At 49.4% G+C, this 25,903-nt stretch overlaps 1 protein-coding gene across 3 annotated transcripts; it reads left to right on the top strand.

Annotated features, from left to right (window-relative positions):
• On the top strand, positions 1–25,540 carry Chdh (choline dehydrogenase). Of its 3 annotated transcripts, none has more exons than XM_038348689.1 (8): positions 1–291; positions 18,829–19,608; positions 20,490–20,641; positions 21,348–21,477; positions 22,343–22,477; positions 22,974–23,116; positions 23,559–23,661; positions 24,231–25,540. In XM_038348689.1, exons 2-8 carry the CDS (start codon positions 18,879–18,881, stop codon positions 24,647–24,649), a joined length of 1,812 nt encoding a protein of 603 aa, XP_038204617.1. In that variant the 5' UTR covers positions 1–291; positions 18,829–18,878; the 3' UTR covers positions 24,650–25,540. The 3 variants fall into 3 exon arrangements, with proteins under 3 accessions (XP_038204617.1, XP_038204620.1, XP_038204619.1); XM_038348692.1 differs by having other exon boundaries at positions 113–291; positions 18,833–19,608; XM_038348691.1 differs by lacking the exon at positions 1–291 and adding an exon at positions 11,034–11,256.
• The last annotated feature ends 363 nt before the right edge of the window (positions 25,541–25,903 follow it).

The following is a 25,903-nucleotide window of genomic DNA, read 5'->3' as shown; positions in this document are numbered from 1 at the left end:
CCCTTCTGCCCGCGGGGCAAGCGAGGGTGGGCGGGGTGCGAATGAGGAAGCTTCAGAGGCGCGCGTCGAGTCCCGCGCACAGGAGTGTGCCTCAAGCTAGGTGGGGCAACCGCACCCGCGCCCGGAGCCCGTTCGTGCAGCCCCGGCCCTTCCCAAGAAGATCACGCGACGTTGCAGGCCGCCAGTTAAAGCGCAGCGGGCTAGGACGGACGGCGGCCACCTTCTTTGTGCGCCCGGCTCCTGCCTTTCGACCGACGGCCCAAGTGAGGCGCTGACCCACCCCCTACTCCGGTGAGTACCGAGCTTCAGACTCTAGGCTGGGTGGGTCGGGAGGAGCTGGAGCCTCCTCTACCCAGAAAGAGTACCAGAAAGAAAAGGGGGAGGGACTCAAGCCACCGAAACCTTCTTGGCTTCTTTGGGGGAGCCAGTGACAGAAACTTACAGTTACAAGGTAATTTTGATAGGAATCTGCACCCCAGCCGCTCAGGCTTTCTGGTTAAGTGTATTTCTATAGAATCTACATCTGGGGTCCCAAAGCTGGTGTCTCAGCACTGTGGGTTGAGAGCTGAAGTTCTGACATTTTGGCAGGCCTGCTGTCTGAATGACATCTGCCCAGCTCTCCACCTCTCAGACCTTAATTCTGGGAAGGTGGCCCAGAGACCAAACTTCTGAGATGAAATTGCTTGAGAGGGGCCTAGTCCAGTGTCATTAGAGAAGGGCTTTAGAGCCTGAATTCAGCTGCTTCAGCCTAAGGGAAATGGGCTTACCAAGCCTGTAGATCAGGAATCGGAGGGAGCCCTAGGGCAGAAGTTCTGCTTGACTTGTCTCTCTTGAGAGGTTGAGCAGAGTCAAGCAGCTGTGATTGCTGAAAACCCTACTGAGATATAGACTCAGCTTTTCTGTGGGATGCCAGTGGAGGTTGTATTTCTGATCCAAATGGAACAGCCTCAGTCCTCAGCCTCTATCGGAGTGCAAGGAATAGTGTCCTGATTCCTGACCAAGGAGGTTCACAGAAGGAAGGTGTAGTCTCTCCCCAGCCTGCATCTGAACCACCCTGGGCTCCTTCCTCAACCTTTGTGAGCTGCTTGGACCCAGTGGTCCCTGGGAACATGTCTAGCTTTCATGGTGGCCTTAGTGAACAGTAAACTCTTGCTGGCTACCAGGGTGCAAAGGTGAAGAGCTGATGCGTGCTCTTGGACCAAGGCCAAAGTGCCTGCTCTGATGCAAATCCAAAGTGGAGGTGGCCTTGTCCAGTTTCAGCCTGAGAATGTTGTCTCATGGGGCTGAGGTACGGGGCAGATGTTCAGATGGCAGTCACTCCTCAGTTTTGGAAAACAACCTGCGTGTCTGTGCAGAGCAAGTAGGGGAACACTCCCTACTTTTGCCAACATGTATTCTTTCAGTGAGTAGCTGAGTGCCAACACCTAGCCAGGCTTGGCACTGACCTGGCAGAACACACCCCACTGTAGTAAGCTCAGGACAAAGAGCAAGGTCTTTGGAACAGCGGCGATGGAGGGGTCAGGTCCAGGGACAGGTCTGCGAGTCAGCCATTTCTTGGCCCTCGAGGGGTAACGGTGGGCAGGGCAGGAGGTATTTCATCTAGCCCTGGTGTCACGTGAACAGAGCAACCCCAAGTGGCTTTACCTGACCTTGCCAAAAGAAGGTGGGGTAAATATGAGGAAATGAATTGGAATAATGGGTATGGGATAGTTTTGAGAAAGAAGTCAGGCAGCTAGCTGGGTTCCTTCTCTAGGAGAAGACTCTGGTGGCAAAAGAGAGAGGAAGAATGGGTGAGGTGATGGTAGGAAAGGGGTGTGGGTATGGGAGAATGTCCAGGCAAGGGGGCCAGACAGCCTTCTGGCCAGCCTGAGCAGTTTCCCCTCCCAAAGCCAGTGATACAGGGTTAGGATGGCACCGCCCTCACTCTGGGACAGACGGGAGTGTGTACCTGTGGCCTGTGGACAGGGCATCAGAGTGGGTGGTGGAAGGCAATATAAACTGGGTCCTGCAGTGACAGATGGGGTCACCCCTGGACCAAGAGGATGTACCTGCCTATCTTCTGGAATTTCTATCCTGCCTCAGACCCCAAGCGCCCTCCTCACCAGCCAGTGATCCTTGTTGGTTGAACACGCAGCCTCTAAGGTGATCTGCTTAGATGGACCCACGTGCTTAGGTGCCTAACCCTAATAGCCAGAGACTTGGCCATGGATGTCAAAGGGCTTAGCTTCTTCTCCTGGATGTATGGCAAGCTATTGCTCTTCTCAGAGTCTCTGCTTCCTCTCGTTTCCTGCACAATAAGTGTGTGAGCCATGCTTGCGAAGAAGTGACTGGAACCCGGAGGAAACAAGCTTCAGAGATCCTCCACATGTTGCCTTCAGTCATGTATTGAGTCTGCAAGAGTCACTTGGCACAAGAAGTCTTCATGTCCAGGGGCTTGGTGGGTACTCATTAACTTCCAGAATAAATTAGACATGACTTCCTCCAAAACCGTGCCTAACTCTGCACACCCAGGAAGATTGCTTTGGACTTTCCCCATCATCTAGGGGGAGTCCACAGTCCAGTTCAGAGCCTGGAAGAATTGTCTGTCACCCAGACTTCCAACAGGCTTTGTGTTGTCCCTGCAGGTGAGACTCCAAGATTCACTTGCTGTCTCTTGGCTATGACCAATGCTCTTGGTCTCTTGGTACCTCGGTTTTCCCATGCACTTATGACACGGAACTAACCTTAGCTCTGTCACTCTAGCAGGGCCAGCAAGGAACTCAGAAGAAGCCAGAGTCAGGAAAGCAAGTCGAAGGGTTTAAATTCACGGCACAGATGCAGAGCAGGGGACGCAGGACAATTAAAAACAATTGTTTTGTTCTAATAGCTCATGTTCCCAAATGGGGAAATTCCCTTGGACACATAGCCTTTGTTCACTCAGCTGTATCCATCCTTGAGAGAGCAAGGCTGTGAGGGTTGCTGACCTGCCCTGAGTCTAGCTTCCACCCACACAGGTGGAATTTTCCACTTTGTTCTTTTGCAAATGTTAATCAAGTCTCTGGGCAGTTAACAGTGGATTCATTGTCTTGTGGAGGCGGGGAGCTTGTTCTAGTGAATACCGACGGCCTGCGTCCTGCCAGGCCTCTTTGGTCAGCCCGAGCTGGCAAGCTGGCATAGCCGACACTGGAGCATTCTAGTCTCTGTTGCCCTGTGGTCCACTCCAACTGTTTGGACTTGGACTTGGCTAATTTAATGCTAACTTTGAGTCAGAGACCCCAAGAGTCACCCAGGGCTTGCACTCCTTGATTCCCAGTATGGGTGTAGAATAGTCTCTCTCCAAATAGGAGGGGCTCGCACACACAGAGGAACCCCAGACTCAGACATGATTTTAACTCAGTGTTAATGCCACCCCAGCCAGTTGCAGGGGGTGAAGCCATGCCAGGGCATGACCTGTTTGTTCATTGCTGCGTACCGTGCCCCCGTGTCTGCATTCGGTGTGCTGGCACCCAGTTCGCGAGCTTCGGGCAAGGGGCTGGAGGTTAAAATACACAGACACACACAGAAAGAGAGACAGCAATCCTTGAATTCCCCAAGAATGCCCCCTTTATTGTTTTCGGGGCAGATTATATAGAGATAGCCACACCCCAGCCAAACCCACCAGAAACCACTCTCCTGCCATCAGGAACTCCTGAAGGTCTCGTGCTCAGAGCAGCTGTAGGCACTCAGATCAGGGGATTACAAGAAATTCAGGATCTGGGGTCTCACTGCTCCCAACAGTTCATGGTAGCAAACGCTGTCTCATGTTGGTTTCCATGCCTATTATTCTTACATTGGGGCTTTGATGAAAGTACAGACAATAGAAGAAATGGGCATCCTTTTTCTGCTCAAGGCTGCACTGGAGATGGAGTCCGCCTCATAGGGATGCAAGGAAAGGCAGCTGGCACTGCGTTGGAAGTAGAAGGCATGATGGGGTGTTTTTTGGTCATTGATAGTTGAATTAACCTATAGTTGCTATTATTATTGGTTATAGTTGTAGGGTCACGTGTCGTGGAAGAGAAAATGGAATGCATCGATGAGATTAAGAAAGGAGGAGGGAGGGTAGAGTTCAGGGCATGAATTGTGATCTGGGAGACATTTTCATGTGCTTTGAGCTTTTTAAAATTCTTTTTAACTTTATCAGGTTTGCTTGTTTGTTTTTATAAGTCTCGTTGTACAGCACAGGTTGATTTCAAAATCATGATGCTCTGCCTTAGCCTTGACCTCCTAAGTGATGGGATCATAGGTGTGTTCCACTGTGCTCAGCAAGTTTGCCTTCTGCCCCCAGAAAAACAAACCGAGACGTAGATGGCTGTTTCTGTTTTAAAGGTCCACGTATATGAGAGTTTGCCTGCATGTATGTATATGCTTGCATGCATGCCTGGTGTGTATGGAGGTCAGGAGAGAGCAATGGATCCCTTGGAATTGGAGCTACAAGTGATTGTGAGCCACTGTGTGGGGCCTGGGAACTGAATCCAGGTCCTCTGCAAGAAGAGCAAATGCTCTGAACCACTGAACCCTCTCTCCAGCCCCATTTCCATTTTATAAATGAAGATGCATCCCAGAGAGGCTGCATCCGGAGTGTGGTTGCGCTGTCACCACAGCCTAAAGATCTTAACTGACAGCTCTCATTTCTCTCCTAATGGCTGTGACTTGAACATGGAACCCCAATGTATAAGATGTATTTTTTTTATAATTTATTTTAACTTTATTTTATGTGCATTGGTGTAAACGTGTCAGCTTCCAGGGAGCTGAAGCTACAGGCAGTTGTGAGCTGCCATGTGGGTGCTGGGAATTGAACCCAGATCCTCTGGACGACCAGCCAGTGCTCTTAACCATTAAGCCATCTCTCCAGCCCCATATAAGTTGTATCCTAGTGCGAGTTTATTTTATAAGTTGATAATTTGTGTGTGCGTGGGGGGTGGTGGTTTGTTTGTTGTTTTTTCAAGATAGGATTTCTCTGTATAAACAGTCCTGGCTGTCCTGGAACCAGTTCTTGCGGTCCAGGCTTGCCTAGAGTTCACAGAGATCCTCCTGCCTCTGCCTCCCGAGTGCTGGGATTAAAGGCATGCACCACTACCGCCGCCTGATGACAATTTGTGTTTTTATTTTGTGTGACTTTTTTCTAGAACCTGGGGCTGTGGGAACTGGGTGATCTCTAACCTGATTTATTTTTGCAATTAGCAACAGCATAGTTTTCATTTTTTAAACTGTTCTCCATGCTGCCACGCGACCTCCTGTGGTTAAATTTATCCAGAAGTTTAGAAGGGGGCATGTATGTAAGTTGGGCGTGATACAAAAGGCCTTGAGCAGGGCAGGGACTACGGACCCACAACCTGTTCTCATTGGGCTTGGAGGTGGTTGGTAACATGCAGGAGAGCATAGACTTCACACCACATAGGCTTGAAGGAACTGTTGCTCTTATGTGACCAGAGTTTTATAGCAAAAGCCTGGCTCCAGCAGCCCCAGCAGGGTAGGCTAAGCCACTCATCCCCGTATGCAGTTAGAGAGAGTAATGGCAAAAAGCAGGGAGGTGGCTGAATGGCTGTGGCCAGCTGGGAAGAATGGGTAAAGAGCCCAGGGGTCCCCAACCTAGTTTTCTGTGAGAACTGGGGTGTGCAGTCGTGATTAAGGTATGGTCTAGTTGGTCACTGTCTCAATTCTGGTACTGCAATGCGGTCTGAGGAAGTGTTTGTTGTCTGAGGGGACAACGAAGCAGTTCCTGATTGGAGGTTCGGGAGGTGGCCTCACCCAATTGTCCTCGGTCCTGGGAGGTTCTGCTGATGGTTGGCTCCAGGGTGACTGCAGGCTTAAGACCATAACTTAGCCCTGTGCCTCCAGTCTTCAAGGGGGACCAGACGGGCTAGGTCCCTCTTCAGCCATCCACCCTCTGCTGCAGAGTCAAGCCGCACACACAACATGAAGACAGGGCAGCTAGGCTGCCGTCCTGCATTCGGTTGCCCTGGGAGCCCAAGTGTGGCCTGAGTTCTCCGTAAGAGCCTCTCCCACACCACCTGTGTGCTGGTGTCTGAATGAGGTGCTGGAGAGACGTTGCAGGAGAGAGAGAGAGAGAGAGAGCGCTCCATCTGGGGAGGCTCCAGCGTCCAGACGCAGTTCATGACATGCTCAGATTCTCTGTGGTGAAGGAGTAGGTGTTCGTTTCCTTACTTAGTTTCAGATTTTTAATTTCTTGGGGGCTGATTTTTAAAATACACTGAAAATCAGCTCCAATAAATAAAGCAAGCTACACCAAGTAAAAGCTGTGTCCATTGCAAGAGCCGCGGTAAGGCCACTCAAACAGATGCCTGGGGAACCCTCTCAGCTCTGCCTTCTTTCTGAACTTACCTTCCACAGACAATCAGGTCACCCCAGTGGGGACTGTACCTTATCCTGTCTCTTCAGGCTTGAGTGCTTGTTAACTGAGATTGAGAAAGTTCTCGCCCACTTGAGAGAGAGCTGTAGCAGTGCCTCTGCAGAAGGCCCCTGGGAAGAGTTAGCAGGGTCTGTCCCTTCCACCTAGGCCCAGCCTCTGCCTCCCTGCTTGGTGCTTTTTCCCTTCTTGCTGGTGATATTTGAGATTCTAAGTTCTCCCTCCTATGGAAATTTGGAAGCAGATGCAAATTTAGCTGGCGGGGAAATGGGGAGGGGGATCCTGCTCCGTTCCCTTCTCTAAGTTTCCTGCCTATCTATCACCTGTGGGTAACCCTGGTTTGTTTTTTTTTTTTTCTTCTTTCATTCTAGTCTTTGTGATTTTTTTTTAAAAATTTGTAATCTGCAATGCAAATGCTATGTAAATTCAGTGTTGAGGAAATAACGACAGCAAAAAATGTCTACACATGAGTCTCATTTTTTTTTCTGCCAGTTTTTTCAGTCTTCACAGCTGAAAGGGTGGTAATTACCTCAAGACCATGGTCACCTCTGACAGACAATGGTGTCTTATCTCCCTCAGATCTGCCCTCTGAGTTCTAGCTAAGAGCCACAGGGCCAGACACAGATACACACACCTCTTCTCTCACAGACGTGGAGTCCCCGCCCCCACCACCAATTTTATTTACTTGAAGTCATTTTTAAGAAATGTATGTGTCTTCCCCACCTGGATTCTGTGGACAATGCCCCCCAGCACACCGCTCTGTCTTCTGTATATCCTGGGCTTGATGGGACATGTTTGATGTTCTGAAAAATGCAATGGCATTCCAGTTTAAGTATTAATTGACATTACTGAGTATTTCCTAGGCAGGTCATCTCCCAGAGGGCATCGCCGTCTCCCATTTAGACTCTATCTTTGCTTTCGGTTGTCTTCCTTGCATGATGTCAGTTTGGTGAGGTCCAAGCGGATGGACCCTTAACATTTCTTTTCCCTCTTCTGGTCCCCCCCATCCCGAGGACATACCAGCACCTGTTGTGGAGAACTGTACTGGGGGGTGTGTAGGAAGGGTAGTAACGTCAGGACACTGTTAGGACCCTGGGGAGGGTTCTAGGGAAGGTGTGGAGCCTGGCTGGGTCTGTGGGGTAGACGGAAGTGGACACGTGGTTACTGAGGACTCTGGAACATGTTTCCATGTCTACCTGCTTTTCCAGCACATTTTCACCCTGTAACTGCTTCTGGCAGCTTTAGGCTCCCTCATTGCTGTTGGTAAAGGAAAGAACCTCCCACTGCCATGTTAGTCCCTGCTGGGCGAAGGCTGATAACGTAAGCCCACCAGACAGCCTTTCTGTTTATGGCTCTGACATCTGTGCTGCTGGGCCCATCACAAGGAGGGCCTTTAACAACCCTGAAGAACGAGAAGCTCATTTCCTCCTTGTTGCCCTGTTACAGACACTGAGACCTAGTTGCTCAGCTGGAGCCAGTACACCATGTCCCCATCTGCCCCGAGGTCCTCTCTGCTGCTCAGTCCACTGGCCCAGGTACAGCTCCGCACCATGTGTGGGAAACTCCTAACTGGAGTGTACCATCCTTTGCCAACTGGAGCTTTGCCATCCCCCTCTGTTGGTCACTGACCTCTGCGAGGGCCCAACCGATAACCTTGCTTCATCCAATGTTCTTACCACACCTTCCTTACACACACCTTGGGCAATGCGGGTCAGTTTCCACCTAAGCCTTCAAGGGAAGGAAGTGGCAGGTAGTTCTCACCCTCCCAGCAGTCAGAGACTGCTTTTTCTCATCACTGTGACCAAATATCTAACAGACGATTCACTGTGAGCCAGGGCAGGGGCTGTAGTCTGTCACGATGGGGAAGACACATGGCTGAGTGGCTCAGTTAGTGGGCACCAGTTGTAGCAATGGGCTTGCGTGTAAAGCCAACAGAGTGTATCAGGCCAGGGTGAGGCTGGGCTACAGCCTCCAGGCCCACACCCAGTAACCCATTGCCACCAGCGTATCCCAAAGCGTCTACAACCTCCTAGCCAGCACTGTCAGCTGGGGACCAAGTGTTCAAACACGTGAGCCATAGGAGATATTTCCCATTCCCACTATGAAAAGCAGGTGGGCGTCTAGCTCATGTTAGGTCCCCAGGGCTCCCTACCTCTGTTCTGCTTTGGATGAAGACCGCCACAGAGAAAGAAGGGAGATCCGAGAAAAAAAAAAGGAATAGACACAGGGCAGATTCTTGAATGCTGAGCCCTGTGTGCCCCTGAGCTGGAGTGGGTGCTGTGGGAAGGGAGGTGGAAGAGCAGCATTCCGTCCAAGGAGCCTTCTGAAGTCAGCACGTAGGCTCCCAACTGGGGTTCACTGCCTGATCATTCTGTAAGGGCAAGGCCCTGGGACATGTGGCATCAGCCTCGAAGAGTTCCCAACTCTCAAGAGTTTCCTGGCCACCTCTGCTTCGTGTATGAAGTTAGTGGGAGTAGACAGTAAACGAACGGACTCCGCTCAGAATGGGGAGCACAGACTTTATTGGTCTGAGAGGTTGGAACCCCCAAGCCCCGTGACTCAGTGTGGAAGAGCACAGGAAAATGAGAGAAAGGGGTCTGAGAATCGGTGTTTGTGGTGAAGGGAAGGGAGGGAGTGGAGAGGGCCTGGCTTCACCAGGTCAGGGTGGAAGAGAAACCAGATTGCTGTGCCTCCTGGCTCGGGGTGCTCAGCTCTCTTTAGAGCCGGTTCTTTTTGGATGACTGCAAGCTAGGACCTTTGGGATCCATGGGTCTGGCCCTAGTATAGTATGTATGTACTTAGTATGCTCTGGGAGAGTATTAGAAAAGAAACACACACACACACACACACACACACACACACATACGAGGAAGGGCATGCCATTAGGAGCCTTGTCCGAAGGTTCTTTCAGAGGGTCTCTAATGTTCCAGCCGCACAGCTCCGCAGACAGACTGTAGACTGTATCCCAAGTAAGGGAAACCATGGGTGCGCACTTTATTCTGGTTCCAATTCCTTTGTAACAACCCCAGCCCCAAATCCTTAGCCTTTTACACGGGTGCTGCAGACTTGAGCCCAGCTCCTCATCGTTGTGTACAGCGAGCACTCTTCCCAGTTGAGCCCTCTCCCCAAGTCCCTCCACTTGGTTTTTCCCATGGGTGCTGGGGATCTGAACTCAGGGCCTCAGGCTGACGCAGCAAACACGTCTCCCTACTTCTTGGGTTGATTTCTGTCTGAGGCAAAAGCAAAGGTTCATGTTCACACTCTGGCCTGTGGCTTGTTTCATTCTTTGAATGATTTTACCAGCTGGGCCATCCATGCAAGGGCTGCTTTCTGCTTTATTGCATTGGCCCACATGTCTGTGCTCCCGACAGGGCTGCAGTTCTGGTGATTATGGATTTGCAGTCATTTCAGAAACCAGAACTCTGAGTCTTGTAGCTTTGCTCTTCTTCCTCGGGTTTTGGTTTGGTGTTTGGTTATTGTGGTGTTTCCGACTGGAGACCCTTGAGAGTCCATATATTTTCTTAAACACGTTTCCCTTTTTTTCTTTCTTTACATTTTTTTTTTTTTTTTTTTTTTTTGGTGTTTCGAGACAGGGCTTCTCTGCAGCTTTAGAGCCTGTCCTGGAGCTAGCTCTTGTAGACCAGGCTGGTCTCAGACTCACAGAGATCCGTCTGCCTCTGTCTCCTGAGTGCTGGGATTAAAGGCATGCACCACCACCACCCGGCCTTTATTTACATTTTTGTATCTGACATGTGTGCATGTGCCACTGTGCTCACGTGAATTAGAGGACAATTTGTGGGAGTCACTTGTCTGTTTTCAGCACAGAGGTCTGGGCTCTCATGGGATCCACAAGGTAACACACTGGATGAGCTGGTGTTTAGAAAGCCTCCAACCAGAGATTTACACATCTGATGGAGGATAAACCACATAGGCACAGGCCGTGAGAAATACTGCCTTTCAAATAGCTGGCAATCTCTAACTGCAAATTCTCTTGTGTGATAGCATGCTCCCCTGCAGTGGGGTCCTCATAAGTCCGCCACAGTTTCCCTGTGTCTGTGAGTAGAATGACTTTCCCCCCAAACTTTATAATTCTGACAAATAAGACAGTCAAACCTTTTGCCCCACACTGCAATTAAAAAACTTAGAAACCCGTTCTCTATAATTAGCTCCCTAACAGGATGATTTGGCCAGACAGAAGTCCTTGTGGGGTGATCGCAGGAGGAACTTGCATGGAGCGGAACTGCAGATGTCTGGCCTCGCTGGATCTAAGTCCCTCAAAGATTTATGATGAATTAGGGCGCTGTGGCAGGTATCTGTTCTTGTTCTGAGAGATCTTCGAGAGATCAGTAGCACCTAACTGACTAACCATGTCCAGATAGAATTAATCACACTTAAGAAATGTAAAATAATACACGTATTCTTTGCCCCTTCCTTAGATCTCTCATTAATTTAGTTTACTCCTTTTGTAACCTGTAGCAGCCCCTTTAAGAGATGGCCGGGACCTCCCCACAGCTTCAGCTATGGTTAGCTACAAACTAGCTGATAAGTTTCGCTGAGTATCTTCAAAGAGTGCCTGTGTCCCTGAGAATTTTCCTTGTCGTTTTTTTTTAGTTACTAACAAGTTGCTAATGAATGGATGATACACACACACACATACACACGCGCGCTTGCGCACTTGGGAATCTGCAACAGCAGAAGAAATAAGATTGGAAGAGTAAAGAATGCCGGAAAATGAAGAAGGAGAAGAAGACATAAAAAGATTGTAGAGTACTTAGAACAAGAATGGACTGGAACGCAGACTTGTAGCAGAGAATTGGAATAGCGTTGAGACAGAGAATTGGCGCTAAGACTCCATAGACAATTAGGACAAGGTGCTCAGAATGAATGCAGGACGGTAAAGAGCCACGACTGGAGCCGCAGGCGTGAGTTCATTCCCTGACCTCACAGGCCAGAAATTTTCTAGGTCCCTTTCGCTACTCTGAGGCCACCTAAGGGAACCCTGGGAGGAAGTCAACAGACTGGACTCTGCTGGCTTTCGACAGGGCTCAAACTCAGGGTGTCAGACTTGGTAGCAAGCACCTTTTCACGCCAGGCGTTTTGTTACAACAATGATATAGTAACACAGTACTTTTAAAATCCTAATTTAAAAAGTAAATTAGCAATTTAATTAGTAAATTTAAAAAGCTAAATTTCATCCTAATCTTTTGTTCTCCCTCCTTCCATCCCTTCCTCCCTCTCTCCTTCCCCCCCTCCTTTTCCATCTCCCTCCCCTCGATGAGCACACACAGGGAAGCCAGAGGAGGCTCTCAGGTGCCTGCTCTACTACCTTTTCCCTTCCTCTGCCTTATTCCTTTGCGACAGGGTTTCTTGTTGAACCTAGAGCTGGGCTTGCTGAGCCCAAGCCCCAGTGATCCTCCTGTCTCTGCCTACCATGGTGCTGGGGTTGCTTGTGCAAGCACAGACATGCCTAGCTGTTTTGGCTTATTTCTTCACATGGGTATTAGGCTCTGCACTCAACTATTTCTCTAACCCGTATCTGATTCTTTTTTATGCTATTACACATGGAAGTTCCTCTTTCATTTTTCAGATTGTCATTACTGTAAAGAAATGCAACTGATTTTTATATGTTGATTTTATGTAACTATTAAATTTAATAGCTATAATTGTGTGTGTGTGTGTGGTGTGTGTGTGTGTGTGTGGTTGTTGTGGAAAGAATTTACAATAGCGTGTTGATCCTGTTCTCAGCTGAAATGCTCTCTGGCTGTGAGCATCGAGCACAGCACTAACGCTTATCGATTTTGCTGTTGCTCTGTGAGCCAGCGTTTATCTTCATCAGTCTCCTCCATTCTCTCTCTTTATCTCTGCTCTGATCTCCAGTGTTTCCTTCCCTCTGCTGGCCTAGTTGTTCACAGGATAAAGATCTTCCCTCTGTTTGAAGGTAGCAGATGCAGCTATGAGTGTCTGATAACAGCGCTTTCGCCATGTTGCATAAGTTGTGGTGTCCCATGCTTTCTTTTTCGTTTGTTGCACGTATTTCTAATTTCCTCTGTGATTTCTCCTCTGACACAGTGGGGCGTTAGGAGCATTAATTTCATATTTTTGTGAGTTTTTCTTCTGTTTATTAATTTCTAGTTCTGTTCCACTGTGGCACAAATAGAATCCTGGTATTTTTTTTTTTTTTCTGTCTTTTAAAATGTACTCTCTGTCCTGGAGGTTGGTTTGTGTACACTTCAGGGGGAAATGTGTTTCTGTTGTTGGTTTGAATGTTTTGTATATATCTGTTATGTCCAGTTGGCCTGTAGTGTTTTTTTCCTTCTATTACCTTATTAATCTATCACTATTGAACTCTGAACATGGACGTCTTCAGTTATCATAGAACTGTTTTCCCTTGAAATCTGTCTTTCTTGTATATATGAATTGCATGCTTTAAAATTCATTCAGATTACAAGCTCCTTGCTTTTCTTTTCTTTTTTTTTTTTATTAAGATGACTCTTAGGATCCATCTGCGCTGATCTGAGATGCTGTGGTTCATCCACTGCTATATGGGGGTTTTCCTCCCCCCCTCTCCCTTCTCCTTTTTCCCTTCCTCCCCCCTTCTTCTTTCTTCATCTTTTCTCTCTTTTCTGAGATAGGTTCTATGTAGCCCATACTGGTCTTAAAATTGTGTTCGCCTAAAAATAAATAAATAAAAATGTGTCTTCCTGCCTCAGACTTGCAGGTGCTGAGAACCCAGTCATGCCCAGATGTGTGTGTGTCTTCATGTGACTCCAGGGCACCACTTCTACAGTCTGCATGGCTGTCGTGGTGACTGCGAAGCCATCTCAGTTGGTTTTCAGTTTAGCTCCCTGGCAGCGTGTGCTTATCTTCAAACGCTTGAGATCCAGATCTTTACTAAAGTGTCTGTTAATGTCTTTGACCTATGGCCTTAGGAGGACATGACGTATATATTTTATGTGACAGTCCTTCATTGCAAGCCCACTCAGTGGCTTGTCCTTTTATTCTCTTGATAGTATCTTTCTTTTTTTAAAAAAAATTTTTTGATGCAATCTAGTTTATCAGTTTAGGTTTTGTTTTTTGGTTGCTTGTTTCCGGTTGTGCCTTTGGTGTCCTATCTTAGGACACCATCGTCAGCCCCTTGTATTGAGCTTTCTTGTTGTGCTCTAGGATTTTTTACAGCTCCGTGTTTTACACGTGGGTTTGTGACTCACGAACCTTTAAGATATGTCCAGGTCCAGCTTCATTTGTTTGTGTGCAGTGGTTCTGGCCGATCGTTTCTCTCCTTCTCGCTGCTTTGTTTCTTAGACAAAGACCAGGTGATCTGTTTCTGTGATTTTTATTTCTGGGCTGTGCTCTGTTCTGTTTATGGTTGGCTGTTCCTTTGGCAGTGCCACACCGTCTCCATTTCTGTGCTTCACAGCAAGGCTGGAATTAAGGTATATCAGCTCTCTAACTCAGTTCTTCTCTTCAAACATTGTGCTGGCTGTTTGAGGCCTTTCGCCGCTGCATCTTAATTTTAGATCAGGCTGTCAATCCTCACAAATCTTGCTGGGGAATCTATTGGGATCACATTGACTTGCAATTGTAAAAGAATTGCAAAGACTACAGACAGCGTTGAATCTCTCTACCCACAAATAGAGGATTGTCTCTCCAGGTAGCTGGTTTTTCGCTGACATCTTTCACTATAGGTTGGTAGCTGTCCTTTGCAAATGTATTTTAGATTTATTCCTTTTTATCTGGCACGTTAAGTTAAATGGCATTGTATTTTCCTCTCAACTGCCCCATGCTCATTGCTGGCATATGAGAGAGTGACGGATGCTTGCATCTCAACTTGTCTCCTGCAGTCTTGCTGGGACTGCTTGTTAGTTTGTGGTCAGTTATTTCAGGTTTTCTGCATAGATGATCATGTTGGCTGGAAAGAGTTCATGTCTGCCTTCCCAATCTGAATACATTTTCAATTTCTTCCACTTGGCTGTTGAGTCAGCTGAAATGTCCGGTGGGGTGGTAGAGTCAGAGAGGAGGGTGTCTTTGCCTTGCTTCTGGTTTTGGTGGAAAAGCTTTTGAGTTCTTCACCACTAGCCCTGGAGTTCATGATCGGAGCTCTGTAGATAATCTTGTTGATCATGTTGGACAATGGAAAGGCAATTTCAAGAAATTTTGTCACGTGCCATTTCTGTATCTCTTGTTTCTACATCTCTTGAAATAATTTTGTTTCTTTCTTCATTTGTTTTCTTTTCCTTCTTTTTTTTTTTTTTTTGTCTTTTGGTTTTTTTCCAGACAAGGTTTCTCTATGTAACAGCTCTGGTTGGCCTGGAACTCACTCTGTAGACCAGGTTGGCCTCCAACTCAGAGATCCACCTGCCTCTGCCTCCCGAGTGCTGGGATTAAAGATGTGTGTCACCACACTTGACTTCATGAACTGATTCTCTCTGTCTTTTCTTTCAGTGTTCTGCCACTATTTAAATGGTGTTTCAGAACAAAATAAATAAATAAAAAATAAAGTCACAGAGTTATTTATATATTATTTTAAATCCTGTACAAGGCATAAGAAACAACTACCAATAGAAGAATTATTTTCTCTCCCCCTAAATAGTCTGGCCACCACCGCTGTCTGCACACTTCAGTCTTTGTGTAGTTGTTTTATTTTATACTTGAAATGACGATTCACAAAGACAGAAAATTAAGAGATTTTTAGATTAGAGAGACAATAACGTGTAAGTTGGCCTTTGCTAAAGAAATGGAGCCCTTCTATTTTCAGGCAGTTGTCCCAGTGCCCGCCCCCCCCCCCCCGCCTCTCCCTCCCCATTGTGTGGCACTGCTGTGCTCCTCTCCAGGGTGCTCACTGTGTGCTCTCCTGGAACCATGGGCACTGTGGCTCCTGGTGTCCTTTCTAATGTCTGTTCTTCAGGGGACTCTGTGGTGCTCAGCCCCTCACCTCCATTTGCTGCAGGAGATGTGAAGCAGGAGTCCTGGGAGTCAGGCCCAAGCAAATGGAGGTGAGGATTTATTTTCAGGCTCTTCTTCACCATCGCGTGTGACAGTCCTGTGATGCATCACGGCAGCCAAGTTTCTCCCCAGCACATTTCAATTCAGTGCAAACCCACAGCTTCTCATCTCCGATATTTTCGGATATTAGCTCCAAGGGGGACATCGATAGACCCCGAGATCTCAGTAGAAATTGATTCCAGAAAGACCAAATGAGGGGCAGTCTCCATCTGTGCTGACATGACCCCACGCATGACATTTAAAACACCTTACATTTTGAACCTGAAGGAATCTCGTTTCTGCCACTCATGTTTGTGTTCTGTCTCTCCTTCCATTTCTTCTTTCTCTTTATTTTCTTCTGTCACTCCTGGTGGGACCTCATACACCATATTCAGGCCATGTACCCGCTCATCTTCCCCAAGTCACCTGTCATCCCATGACACTTGTTCTTTAAGGCACTGCTGCATGGATTCTCTTTCTCCTTTTGTCATGTGATGTCTTCTGTCCTGCCATCCCGACTTTCTGGATGGTGGATGAAAGTTCTTGTTGCACATGAAATGGGTGAATGATTTCTCCATTTTGGAAATGGAGATAGGGAAGCCAGCCTATAGGCCTGTGAGGGATGTAAGCAAACTTGGAGCATCATAAACTGATTGTCTCAAATGATGAACATCCTGGGGTCAACTCCACGTGAACGTGGCACATCCATCTTTTTATATATAAATGGATTTGGCACACTTTTAAAATGTTCTAAATTTATAAGTGCATGACAGAATGTCATGGCATGTATTCAGAGGTCAGAGGGCAGCTTGTGGGAGTTGGTTCTCTCCTTCTACAATATGGTCTCCAGGGATTGGATCCAAGTCATCGATCTTGAGAGCAAGCACCCTCTGAACCATCTTGCTGGCCCCAAATAATCTAGATTCAAGTTACTAATATTTAGCTGAGGGATTTTTCTTGCCCGTCCCCGCCAGCTGTAATGGCTACACCAGCATATTTAATCGTCATCGTTCATAAGAGATATTGATCTGTAGTTCTCTTTTCTTTGATGCTGCTGTCTGGTTTTGGTATTAGTGCGAAGCAGGCCTTGCAGAATGGGTGAAGATGTGTTCTCCCTTCTGACTGAGACCAGAGGAAATCGGCAGATTCTCATCCATAAGCATTTGGGAGACCTTCCTGAGGATCCATCTCTCTGGGCTCACTGCTTCATTTTGGAATGCTATTATTTATTTTTATTGTTTTTTATTGGTTACTTACTATGTACATTGGCTTACTTTAGAGTCTTGTTTCTTCTCAAGGTGTACATTTGGCACATTGTATCATTCAAGAAACTGACTTTTTTTTTTATCTAGTTATCCTGCTCAGAATCCGCTTATCCACCCTTTAGCTTGATGGTCTAAGCTCCTCGGTCCCGGTCTTTCTCCTCCACCCCTTCTCACTTCTTTCCCCACACTTTTATCTGAGATCTCGCCTCCCCAATCTTCAATCTCATGGATCCCCCCGTTACATCTAACCAAAACTCATTTGTCTCTAGTATTGTATTTTCTTGAATTTTTTAAAAAGATTTTATTTGTTAAGTATACAGTATTCTGTCAGAAGAGGGCACCAGATCCCATTATAGATGATTGTGAACCACCATGTGGTTGCTGGGAACTGAACTCAGGACCTCTGGAAGAGCAGCCAGTGCTCTTAACCTCTGAGCCATCTCTCCAGCCTGCATTTTTGTTTTTTAAAGAAGGTTGATCATTTCAAATTTCTGTTTATTAGTGGGGTTATGCACATGCCACAGTGTGGATGTGGAAGTCACAAGACAACTTTTGGGAGGTGGACCTCTCCTTCCACATATTTGAGGCAGGGCCTCTCCTGTTTCTGCCTTCCTGTGGACTCTAGGCTAGCTGAGCCCACACCTTCCAGGCAGTCCCCTGTCTCCACCTCTCATCTATGTAGGAGTGCTGGGATTCCAGATTTGTGCCACCGTGCCTGGCTTTTATTATTTAGTTACATGGGTAACTAAACTAAGGTTTCCAGGCTTGTGAAGTGAGTACTTTAACCCACAGACACCTCTCCCCAGTCCACTGACAACTTCCTTGAAATTCTGTTCGGCATGTCTACTTGTCAAGGAAACCATTCCTGATGGCTGTCGTCTTGACTCACGGAATGTCCGCATTGGTTGGTTGTAACACCGCTGGCTCTGCCTCTGCTGCATGCCTTCTGTCTTTGTAAGGAGTGTACGTGAGTTTCCAGTTGTTATGGAATACTGATAACTGTGTAACAGGGTAATGGAGACTGGGGTGAATAGCGTCTGCTTACAAAGGATGTACCAGTTCATCCACTGGAGAGCTGAACATTGGGCCATTGCTACCCTGTGCTGACATGGGGCCTGGAGCTCAGAGGTGGGGTGAGTTGGGGTGGGGGACTCTTTTGTGTCCTATGTCAGACGCAGTGTTCAGAAGGCTCTGCCATGCAAGCGGCCTTTTGTCCCCTCCGTCTGCTTCCAGGGCAGACCCTCATCACTTGACACAGGGCTGTGGGAGAGCTACAGTGGTTTGTTATGATCTGTACCCAGGCATGCCAAAGAGGACAAGGGCTCTCAGTCCTTTGACTTCAGCATCAGTGGAGACTAGACGTTGTCAGGGACTTACAGATGCTCTTGTCACCGGGAGCTCAATACCATACCCAGGCTCTCTGCAACCTCTGCACTGAGCACGTGGGCCAGCTGTCAAAAGTCAATGATACATACATACAAATCAATTATGTGGACTGAGCAGGTTGTATTTATAAACACACATATATTTAAGTGTCACAACCACTGGAGGAAAAGAGACCATGGCTTAGGAAGAGAGCAAAGTGGGGTACCCAGGACGGATTGGAAGGAGGAAAGGGAAGGGCTCATATTTTTAAGCCATTGGCATTTCTCTGTTAAAACTCTACCGCTCTACAAGGTGATCTTGCAGAGTGCGGCTGTGGCCCTGTGTTCTGGTGCACCCCAGGGCTATACCCTCCACAGTCTTGGCCCCTCACTTTCACTGACCTTCTTCCAGGGGCCCACTTTGTCCGTCTTCATCTGGAGAGCATTTTTTCCCTTGTGTATTCCTGTAATAGAATGCAATGTCCTGCCTGAAGTAAGGAGAACAGGCTGGAAAGCCTTCTGTCAATTCAGCTATTGGATGTCTAGTCTCCGAGTTCCTGTGGATGTCACTGGGAAGTTGGCCAGAGGACCCCCCTCACACACACAAAGTCTGTGAAGGGGCCTCCCCTCTTCCCTAACCCTAATTGTGGACTAACTTCTCTGTAATGCGATTCCTACCCCAGGTTATAACTCCCTGGGGCAGTGCCTACCACATGCAACTGTTTGCCCAGCGAGGCAGATCCTTTGGTGGGTCAGCATGGGTACCGAGCTCTAGACTGCCTCTGCATATGCTCTGGAGTTCAGAGTCTTGAAGCCATTTTCTCTGTTCTAGGAAGAGTCTTCCCACTCCTGTGCGTGGATAAGAGGAATTGGGCTGGAAGCATGTGGTCGGTCCTTAGAGGCTGGAGGAGAGGATGCGCGAGACCTCATGGAGCCCTGGCATGGGCTGTGTTGCGTCAGTCATGCTACCCCTGTGGCCGTGCTGTGGCCAGTGCCGCAGCCGGTGCAACCTCCGTGGACCAGGATGAGTACAGCTTTGTGGTGGTGGGTGCAGGCTCTGCTGGCTGTGTGCTCGCCAGTCGGCTCACTGAGGACCCAAGCCATCGGGTGCTGCTGCTAGAGGCAGGTCCCAAGGACTTGTTGATGGGGAGCAAGCGACTCCAGTGGAAGATCCACATGCCTGCTGCTCTTGTGGCCAACCTATGCGATGATAAGTACAACTGGTACTACCACACTGAAGCACAGCCGGGCCTGGATGGCCGTGTACTGTATTGGCCGCGAGGCAGGGTCTGGGGGGGATCCTCATCCCTCAACGCCATGGTCTACATCCGTGGACATGCCGAGGACTATAACCGCTGGCATTGCGAAGGTGCTGAGGGTTGGGACTATGCACACTGCCTACCCTACTTCCGCAAGGCACAGAGACATGAGCTGGGGGCCAACAGGTACCGTGGTGGTGATGGGCCACTACACGTGTCTCGGGGCAAGACCAACCACCCTCTTCACCAGGCCTTCCTGCAGGCTGCACATCAGGCTGGCTACCCCTTCACCGAAGACATGAATGGCTTCCAACAGGAGGGCTTCGGCTGGATGGATATGACCATCCACCAAGGTACTGATTTTTAATTAACCTTCTTCTAATTATAGTCTTTCCTCCTGATGCCTTGATGTCAAATAAGTAGCCAAAATAAGGCTAGCGTTAGCTGGGAGGGAGATTCTTCATGCCCCTAGGAGTCATAGGACATGGCCCAACCTCTTTTTTTTTTTTTTTTTTTTGGTTTTTCGAGACAAGGTTTCTCTGTGGCTTTGGAGCCTGTCCTGGAACTAGCTCTTGTAGACCAGGCTGGTCTCGAACTCACAGAGATCTGCCTGCCTCTGCCTCCCGAGTGCTGGGATTAAAGGCGTGCGCCACCACCGCCCGATGGCCCAACCTCTTGAACATCCGCTGAGTCTCTAGGTCATGGGAGCAGCAAGATGAATGCAGACTCTCCAGGGGCCTGTCTATCCTGACAGGGCAGCCAAGCCCTATAGCCACAGATCTAGGAAGCCGAGACCAGCAGGGATTTCAGTCCTGTTGGTGTCTATGGCCAGGATGAACACAGTGGCCCCTTGCTGGGGGCAGGAAAGGCCTTGGAAGAGTGAAGCAGCAGCTCTGCATAGTGAATAAGCCGTGGTCTTACAGACTTGCAGATGAGAAGCTGAGGCAGAAAGAGATGGCACAAGACTGCTTGCCTTAACCATCACCCCTGTGTGGATGGGTGCAGGTAGACACAGCATGGGTGGTGCAGAGCCTTGATCACAACAGGACAAGCCACGGGGCTCTTAGCAGCCTAGACTTCAGGGTGGGGCGTCCAGGCCCCAGACATACCTTGAAGGCAGGCCTTGCGCAGTCAAGGGCAGCACAGGACAGAGCTGCTTACTCCAGCATGTTCCCCCTGCCCAGGAATGAGAGGAAGGGCAGTCGGTCACACATGATCTTGTTCCATCTTATAGGGAAACGCTGGAGCACAGCCTCCGCCTACTTGCACCCAGCACTGAGCCGTCCCAACCTCAGGGCTGAGGTCCAGACTCTTGTGAGCAGAGTGCTGTTTGAGGGCACACGTGCAGTGGGCGTGGAGTACTTCAAGAATGGCCAGAGCCGCAAGGTGTGCTGACTCCCATGGAAATGGTGGGAACTGATTGGGCAGGAAGGGGTGGGCACTGACCTGGCAGTCAGGCTGTCCTCGTCAGCCAAATGTTCCTGTCCCTATGATGAGTTAACAGCTGGTAATGGTGGCAGGATATGTCCCTGGGGTCTCACGGGACAGAGGTCAGAAGCCTCCAGTCCCAGTGCCTGTACACTCAATGGTACCCTGCTGCGAATGCCTCCAGAAGCCTCTGTCTGCCGTATCCACCCCAAGCAGCCCTCTAGTATCTTCTACATAGTTTCAGGGTCCTGGCCTGTCAGAAGCCATTAGGTTGATCCTAGAAGTTTAAAAACCCTCAAATATAATCATATTATATACACATGGTGCCTTGCCCCCCCTCCCTCCCCAGGAGAGGGGGGCTATTTGTGTGCTTGCTTCAAACCATGCTAGTGCCTGCTGTCATTGATCTCCTTAGAGCTCAACTGTCCCTGTTCTCAAAGTCCCTGTCACTGTTACAGCTATGAGTGAAACTCACACATGGTGACTTGGACATGCAGGTTGCTTTGAAGTAGCTAACAATAACGTCCCCGACTCTTCACTCTAGGACCTGGGAGCAGACTCTCCACATAGTGCCATGTCCCAAGGCCACATTCTTGTGGTCATGGCAGTAAAGGTCAGCTGGCTTCTCGAGAAATGTGACTGGTGGTTCCCCTGACTCTTCCAGGCTTATGCCAGCAAGGAGGTGATCCTGAGTGGGGGCGCTATCAATTCTCCACAGCTGCTCATGCTCTCTGGCATCGGAAATGCAGATGACCTCAAGAAGCTGGGCATCCCTGTGGTGTGCCACCTGCCTGGTGAGCTCCCATTCCGACTGCTGCCCACAGGGTGGCTCTGGGGAGGCCAGCAGCTTCTCGCTTGGAGTGGGGAGATGGCACGTCTTAAAAGTGTCACAGCCTTCCTTCCTACAGCTGAGGGCCTCTGGGCCTCACTGGACACTCCTATTACAGGCCCCCTGAGTCTTCACTTTCCTTCGCCCCTCCCCAGTCAGGCAGCCTCTGTATCCTTTCCAAGTGAGCAAGCGAGCGAGCGCTTCCTGTTAGCAGTAGGACCAAGATCACCACCAGGACAGGCCTGCCAAGGTCACTGTCCATATGAAGACCCAAGCTTCATCTTTTCAATTGTCTGTAATGCCCTCGAGGGCTTAGCGGTCTTGTTTCTTTCTTCATCCTCCACATAGAAGGAGCTGACCTTTCCCTGGGAGCTTTCCTCGAGAAGCCTATGGAAGTGGTCTGTGTCCTGACTGCCCTCTGTGCGCTTGAGTTTGAATGAGCTTGTCATGTCTGCACAGCAGGCTGGGATTGCTTCCTCCTTTGACAGACTTGGGGAGAGCATGGGGCTGACAGCTGCCAGTCTGTCCAGGAGACACACAGCGGCCCTTACCAAGTGGTACCTGCTAGAATTGTGGGCGCTGTCCTTGGAGGGTGCTGCTGAGATGGGCTGGTCAAAGGCACCTGAGCGGCTGCTGTAGAGGGGGCGGCAGGGCAGGTGGCTTTAGCGTTTGAGAGAGGGCCAGACTTGTTGAAGACAGTAGAAGTGACTGAGGTGGACAACTTGTCGGCTGGGACCAAGGACAGACAAGAACCGGCTTAACAGATAAATGGACTGGAGGGGTTTGCCCCTGTGTTAGCCATTTTTCTCAACCACTCCATCCTGTGCCAGGAGTTGGGCAGAACCTGCAAGACCACCTGGAGATCTACATTCAGCAGGCCTGCACACAGCCCATCACCCTCCACTCGGCCCAGAAGCCTCTGCGGAGGGTCTGCATCGGACTGGAGTGGCTCTGGAGGTTCACAGGTGGGCCTGCTTCCCGGTGAACTTGGTGGCTATGGTCCGTGGGCATCACCGTTTCCTCCTGATTAGCTAAGATGAGCTTCAGTTGCTAGGTATGAAGTCAGATGACAGTCACCAGAGCCCATTTTCCTATCTGCAAGGTGGGGACACCAAGGTCCTGCCTGGCAGGCTGCCGTAAGGGGACAGGAGGCAGTAACGCATGTTGAGGTGTGAGCATAGGGCCCTTGCTCAAGGTGATGCCCACTGAGCAGGATGTGGGATGGGCTCATAAAGCAGGTGGCCTTTGCAGACCTGAAGCCCCTCACTTGGCACGTAGCTGGCATTTGAAGTTGTGATGCTGGGTATGGCCACCTGGAGAAAGAAAACAGTTATGGACAGACCTTGATGCCAAGCCCCAAGCCCAGGAAGAGCAACATAAGGGAGAAGGGGACATGGGAACAGTTGGCCCACCTGCCATAACCTGACTGGCTCTTCTGCCTTGTCTTCATGGGACCTTCAGGGTATGGAGCCACGGCCCATCTTGAAACAGGAGGGTTCATCCGCAGCCGGCCCGGGATCCCCCACCCAGACATTCAGTTTCACTTCCTGCCATCCCAAGTGATTGACCATGGGCGGAAACCCACCCAGCAGGATGCTTACCAGGTATGCAGATAACCATGGCCAGAGACTGTGCCTTCCTGATCCTGCATTAGAATAGGTTTTCATGGTGTTATTGGTTCCACTATGCAGACCTTCATTTGGTACTCTGCTCCCCAGTGGCTACTCTCTGACTAGAAGAGGAAAGGGGACCCAAGCCTTATGCCAGGGAGAGAGCCCAGGAGCCAGTCTGCAGGATGTATAGAGGGCAGCATCTATACCAGTGACCAGGCAAACTACCTTAGCCCCAGGATCATGCCCTGAAAGTTTCAGACAAAGGAGTAAAGGCCAGACAGGGGTGGGGAGGTTCTAAGAAGGTCAGATACTAAACCTTTATGCTCTACATTGAATACTGAGTCCCCACCCACAGGTAAGCAGGGCCTTCTCTAAGCTTCTGAGAGGTAGTTAATGGAGATTACTGTGCACTGTTTCCTCCGAATCCTCCTAGGTACACGTGGGACCCATGAGGAGCACAAGTGTAGGCTGGCTCAAACTGAGAAGTGCCAACCCTCGGGACCACCCCTTGATTCACCCCAACTACTTGTCAACAGGTAACTCAGGCTACTTTGTGTCCCCTGGGCCTGGCATCGTTTTAAGGAATCTTTATATATAGGGTTCCTTTCTCGGGATCCTATTTCCTAACACTGGCGATGCTCTCAGTTTGGGGTCACACAAGGTAGCCAGGAGGGGGGCACTCATTTTGCATGGCAGGACAGGGGTGCAGCTTGCAGACCCATCTGCAGGAGGTACAGATGCCAGGCCCATGCGTAGTCCCTGCCTGGCCTTCCCTGCCCTTCCTTTCGGCTTTGAGAACATGCTGCATTCCCAGGCTGGCCTCTACTGCAGCAGCGTCAATACTCACAGCCCACGTGGAAGGTTTAACCCCCGTCGCACGGGGACTTGACAGCCACATGGTAACAGAGTAGATTGCACATCTTTACCCCTGACTGCCAGAGAAACCAAACCTCAGACACCAACGTGAGCCTCTTGGCACCATAACTGCTTCTGGGCAGGTGACAAGCGCTTGCAGCTTGGTTCCCCATGTCCCTGATCGTTGTCTCTCAGTTCCATTTGACCAGCAGAGTCAAGGGAGGGGAACTCATTTATCTCTCCTCCACAGAAACCGATATCCAGGACTTCCGTCAGTGTGTGAGACTGACCAGAGAAATTTTTGCACAAGAAGCCTTGGCTCCCTTCCGGGGCAAAGAGCTACAGCCTGGAAGCCATGTCCAGTCAGACAAAGAGATAGATGCCTTTGTGCGAGCAAAAGCAGACAGTGCTTACCACCCCTCCTGCACCTGTAAGATGGGCCAGCCCTCTGACCCCACTGCTGTGGTCGACCTGCAAACCAGGGTCCTCGGGGTAGAAAACCTCAGAGTCGTCGATGCTTCCATCATGCCCAGCATGGTCAGTGGCAACCTGAATGCTCCCACAATAATGATTGCAGAGAAAGCAGCTGACATTATTAAGGGGTATCCAGCACTCTTGGACAAGGATGTTCCTGTCTACGAGCCGCAGACTCTGGCCACCCAGCGTTAAGGCGGCCCACTGCCTGAGGATGACAGAGGAATTCATATCAAGCCAAGAGATCCAACTCATGCAGCCCTGACCCAGATAGTTTCTGAACCTGTAGACTCTTGGGACCCAGATATCCCTACTCATGGCTAAGACCTTCATGGTATCTGAGGAAATAAAGCTGTGGCAGTGCGTGAGGCAAGTCCCTTTTCCCAGTGTCTCTCTGAGGACCCTTGGAGAAAGGCTAGCATGCAAGCTGGGGCCTCGTCCTGACCTCCCGGAGTTAAGTTAGGAAGGTTAACTCTTGCGTGATTTCTTGCAAGCCCTTTAGCCACCTCCAGCCCAGTGTTCTGTTGCCAGGAGTGGAACGATCCTTTCCCTGGCATCCCCTCAAGGCCACTTCTGCAAAGGCAGGGTTCTTGAGCTGAACTGGGGCTCTCCAAGGAAGCATTAGCGGAGGTCAAGAGCCAGGAAGAAGCTTAGCCAGGGCTGGTACCTGAGCTCATGTCTGCGATCAGAGGAAAGGCAGCCAGCTGGAGGATACTGGCTGTCCCTTCTCCTACTTTGATTCAAATCCGGAGTGAGGTACAGGAATGGGGGCTCAAGTGACTGCATGACTCACTTGCCTCGTGCTGGCTGTCCTTACAAGAAAATGAAGACCAGACACATTTTGGATTAGTTTCTCTAAGACATGCAAAGCCACCTTTTCTAATGGGGAAGAGCAGGATAACTGTATAGAAACCTGCATTGCGAGACCAAGAGCAGTATCGGGGAGGGGGCATCGGGATCCCAGCCTCCACCAGGATTGACTGGGAGTGGCAGGAGCTGCCTTCTGGGTGGTTGAGTCCAGATAGTTGCATCTGAGAAAGATCTTCCAGAATGGTTAAAGTAAAAACCATCGCATTTCTATGAAAACCAGGCTGCTTCTGTTTTGTTTCATCTTACCTGTGCCACCCTGTTCCAAAAGAAAGTCAAAAGAAAATCCTTGGTCTGCCAAGAGAGTCTTATAGAGCAGGTGCCACACAGCATCCATCAGTAGCGCCCTTAGCCGTGGAGGTGCCACCCATGGGAGGGCCACGTTCTGCTCTCGTGCATAGCGGTATTTCAGATAAGAGGACTAACTCTGGTGTGCTCCTCAGTTCCATCCAGGCCTTTCTCTCACTTTGGCAAACCAAGGCAGGCTCCGCATGTTGATACCACTTAGCCGCATAAGGAAGTGTGTTTCTGGAGACAAAAAGCGAAGGTTGTGGGCCCAGAACTCAAAGATGTCAAGTGGGA

Source organism: Arvicola amphibius, chromosome 12 (genome assembly GCF_903992535.2).
Source record: "Arvicola amphibius chromosome 12, mArvAmp1.2, whole genome shotgun sequence".
In the NCBI taxonomy this organism is placed as follows: Eukaryota; Metazoa; Chordata; class Mammalia; order Rodentia; family Cricetidae; genus Arvicola; species Arvicola amphibius.
Note: the sequence above shows the minus strand (reverse complement) of the source record. Positions and strands in the feature narration are given on the sequence as shown.

Bases quoted from the DNA above. Each gene is read 5' to 3' on its own strand.
- Chdh (XM_038348689.1), top strand. From the start codon at position 18,879: ATGTGGTCGGTCCTTAGAGGCTGGAGGAGAGGATGCGCGAGACCTCAT. The intron at 19,609-20,489 runs GTACTGATTTTT...TCCATCTTATAG, and splicing joins GGATATGACCATCCACCAAG to GGAAACGCTGGAGCACAGCC. The intron at 21,478-22,342 runs GTGAGCTCCCAT...ATCCTGTGCCAG, and splicing joins TGTGGTGTGCCACCTGCCTG to GAGTTGGGCAGAACCTGCAA.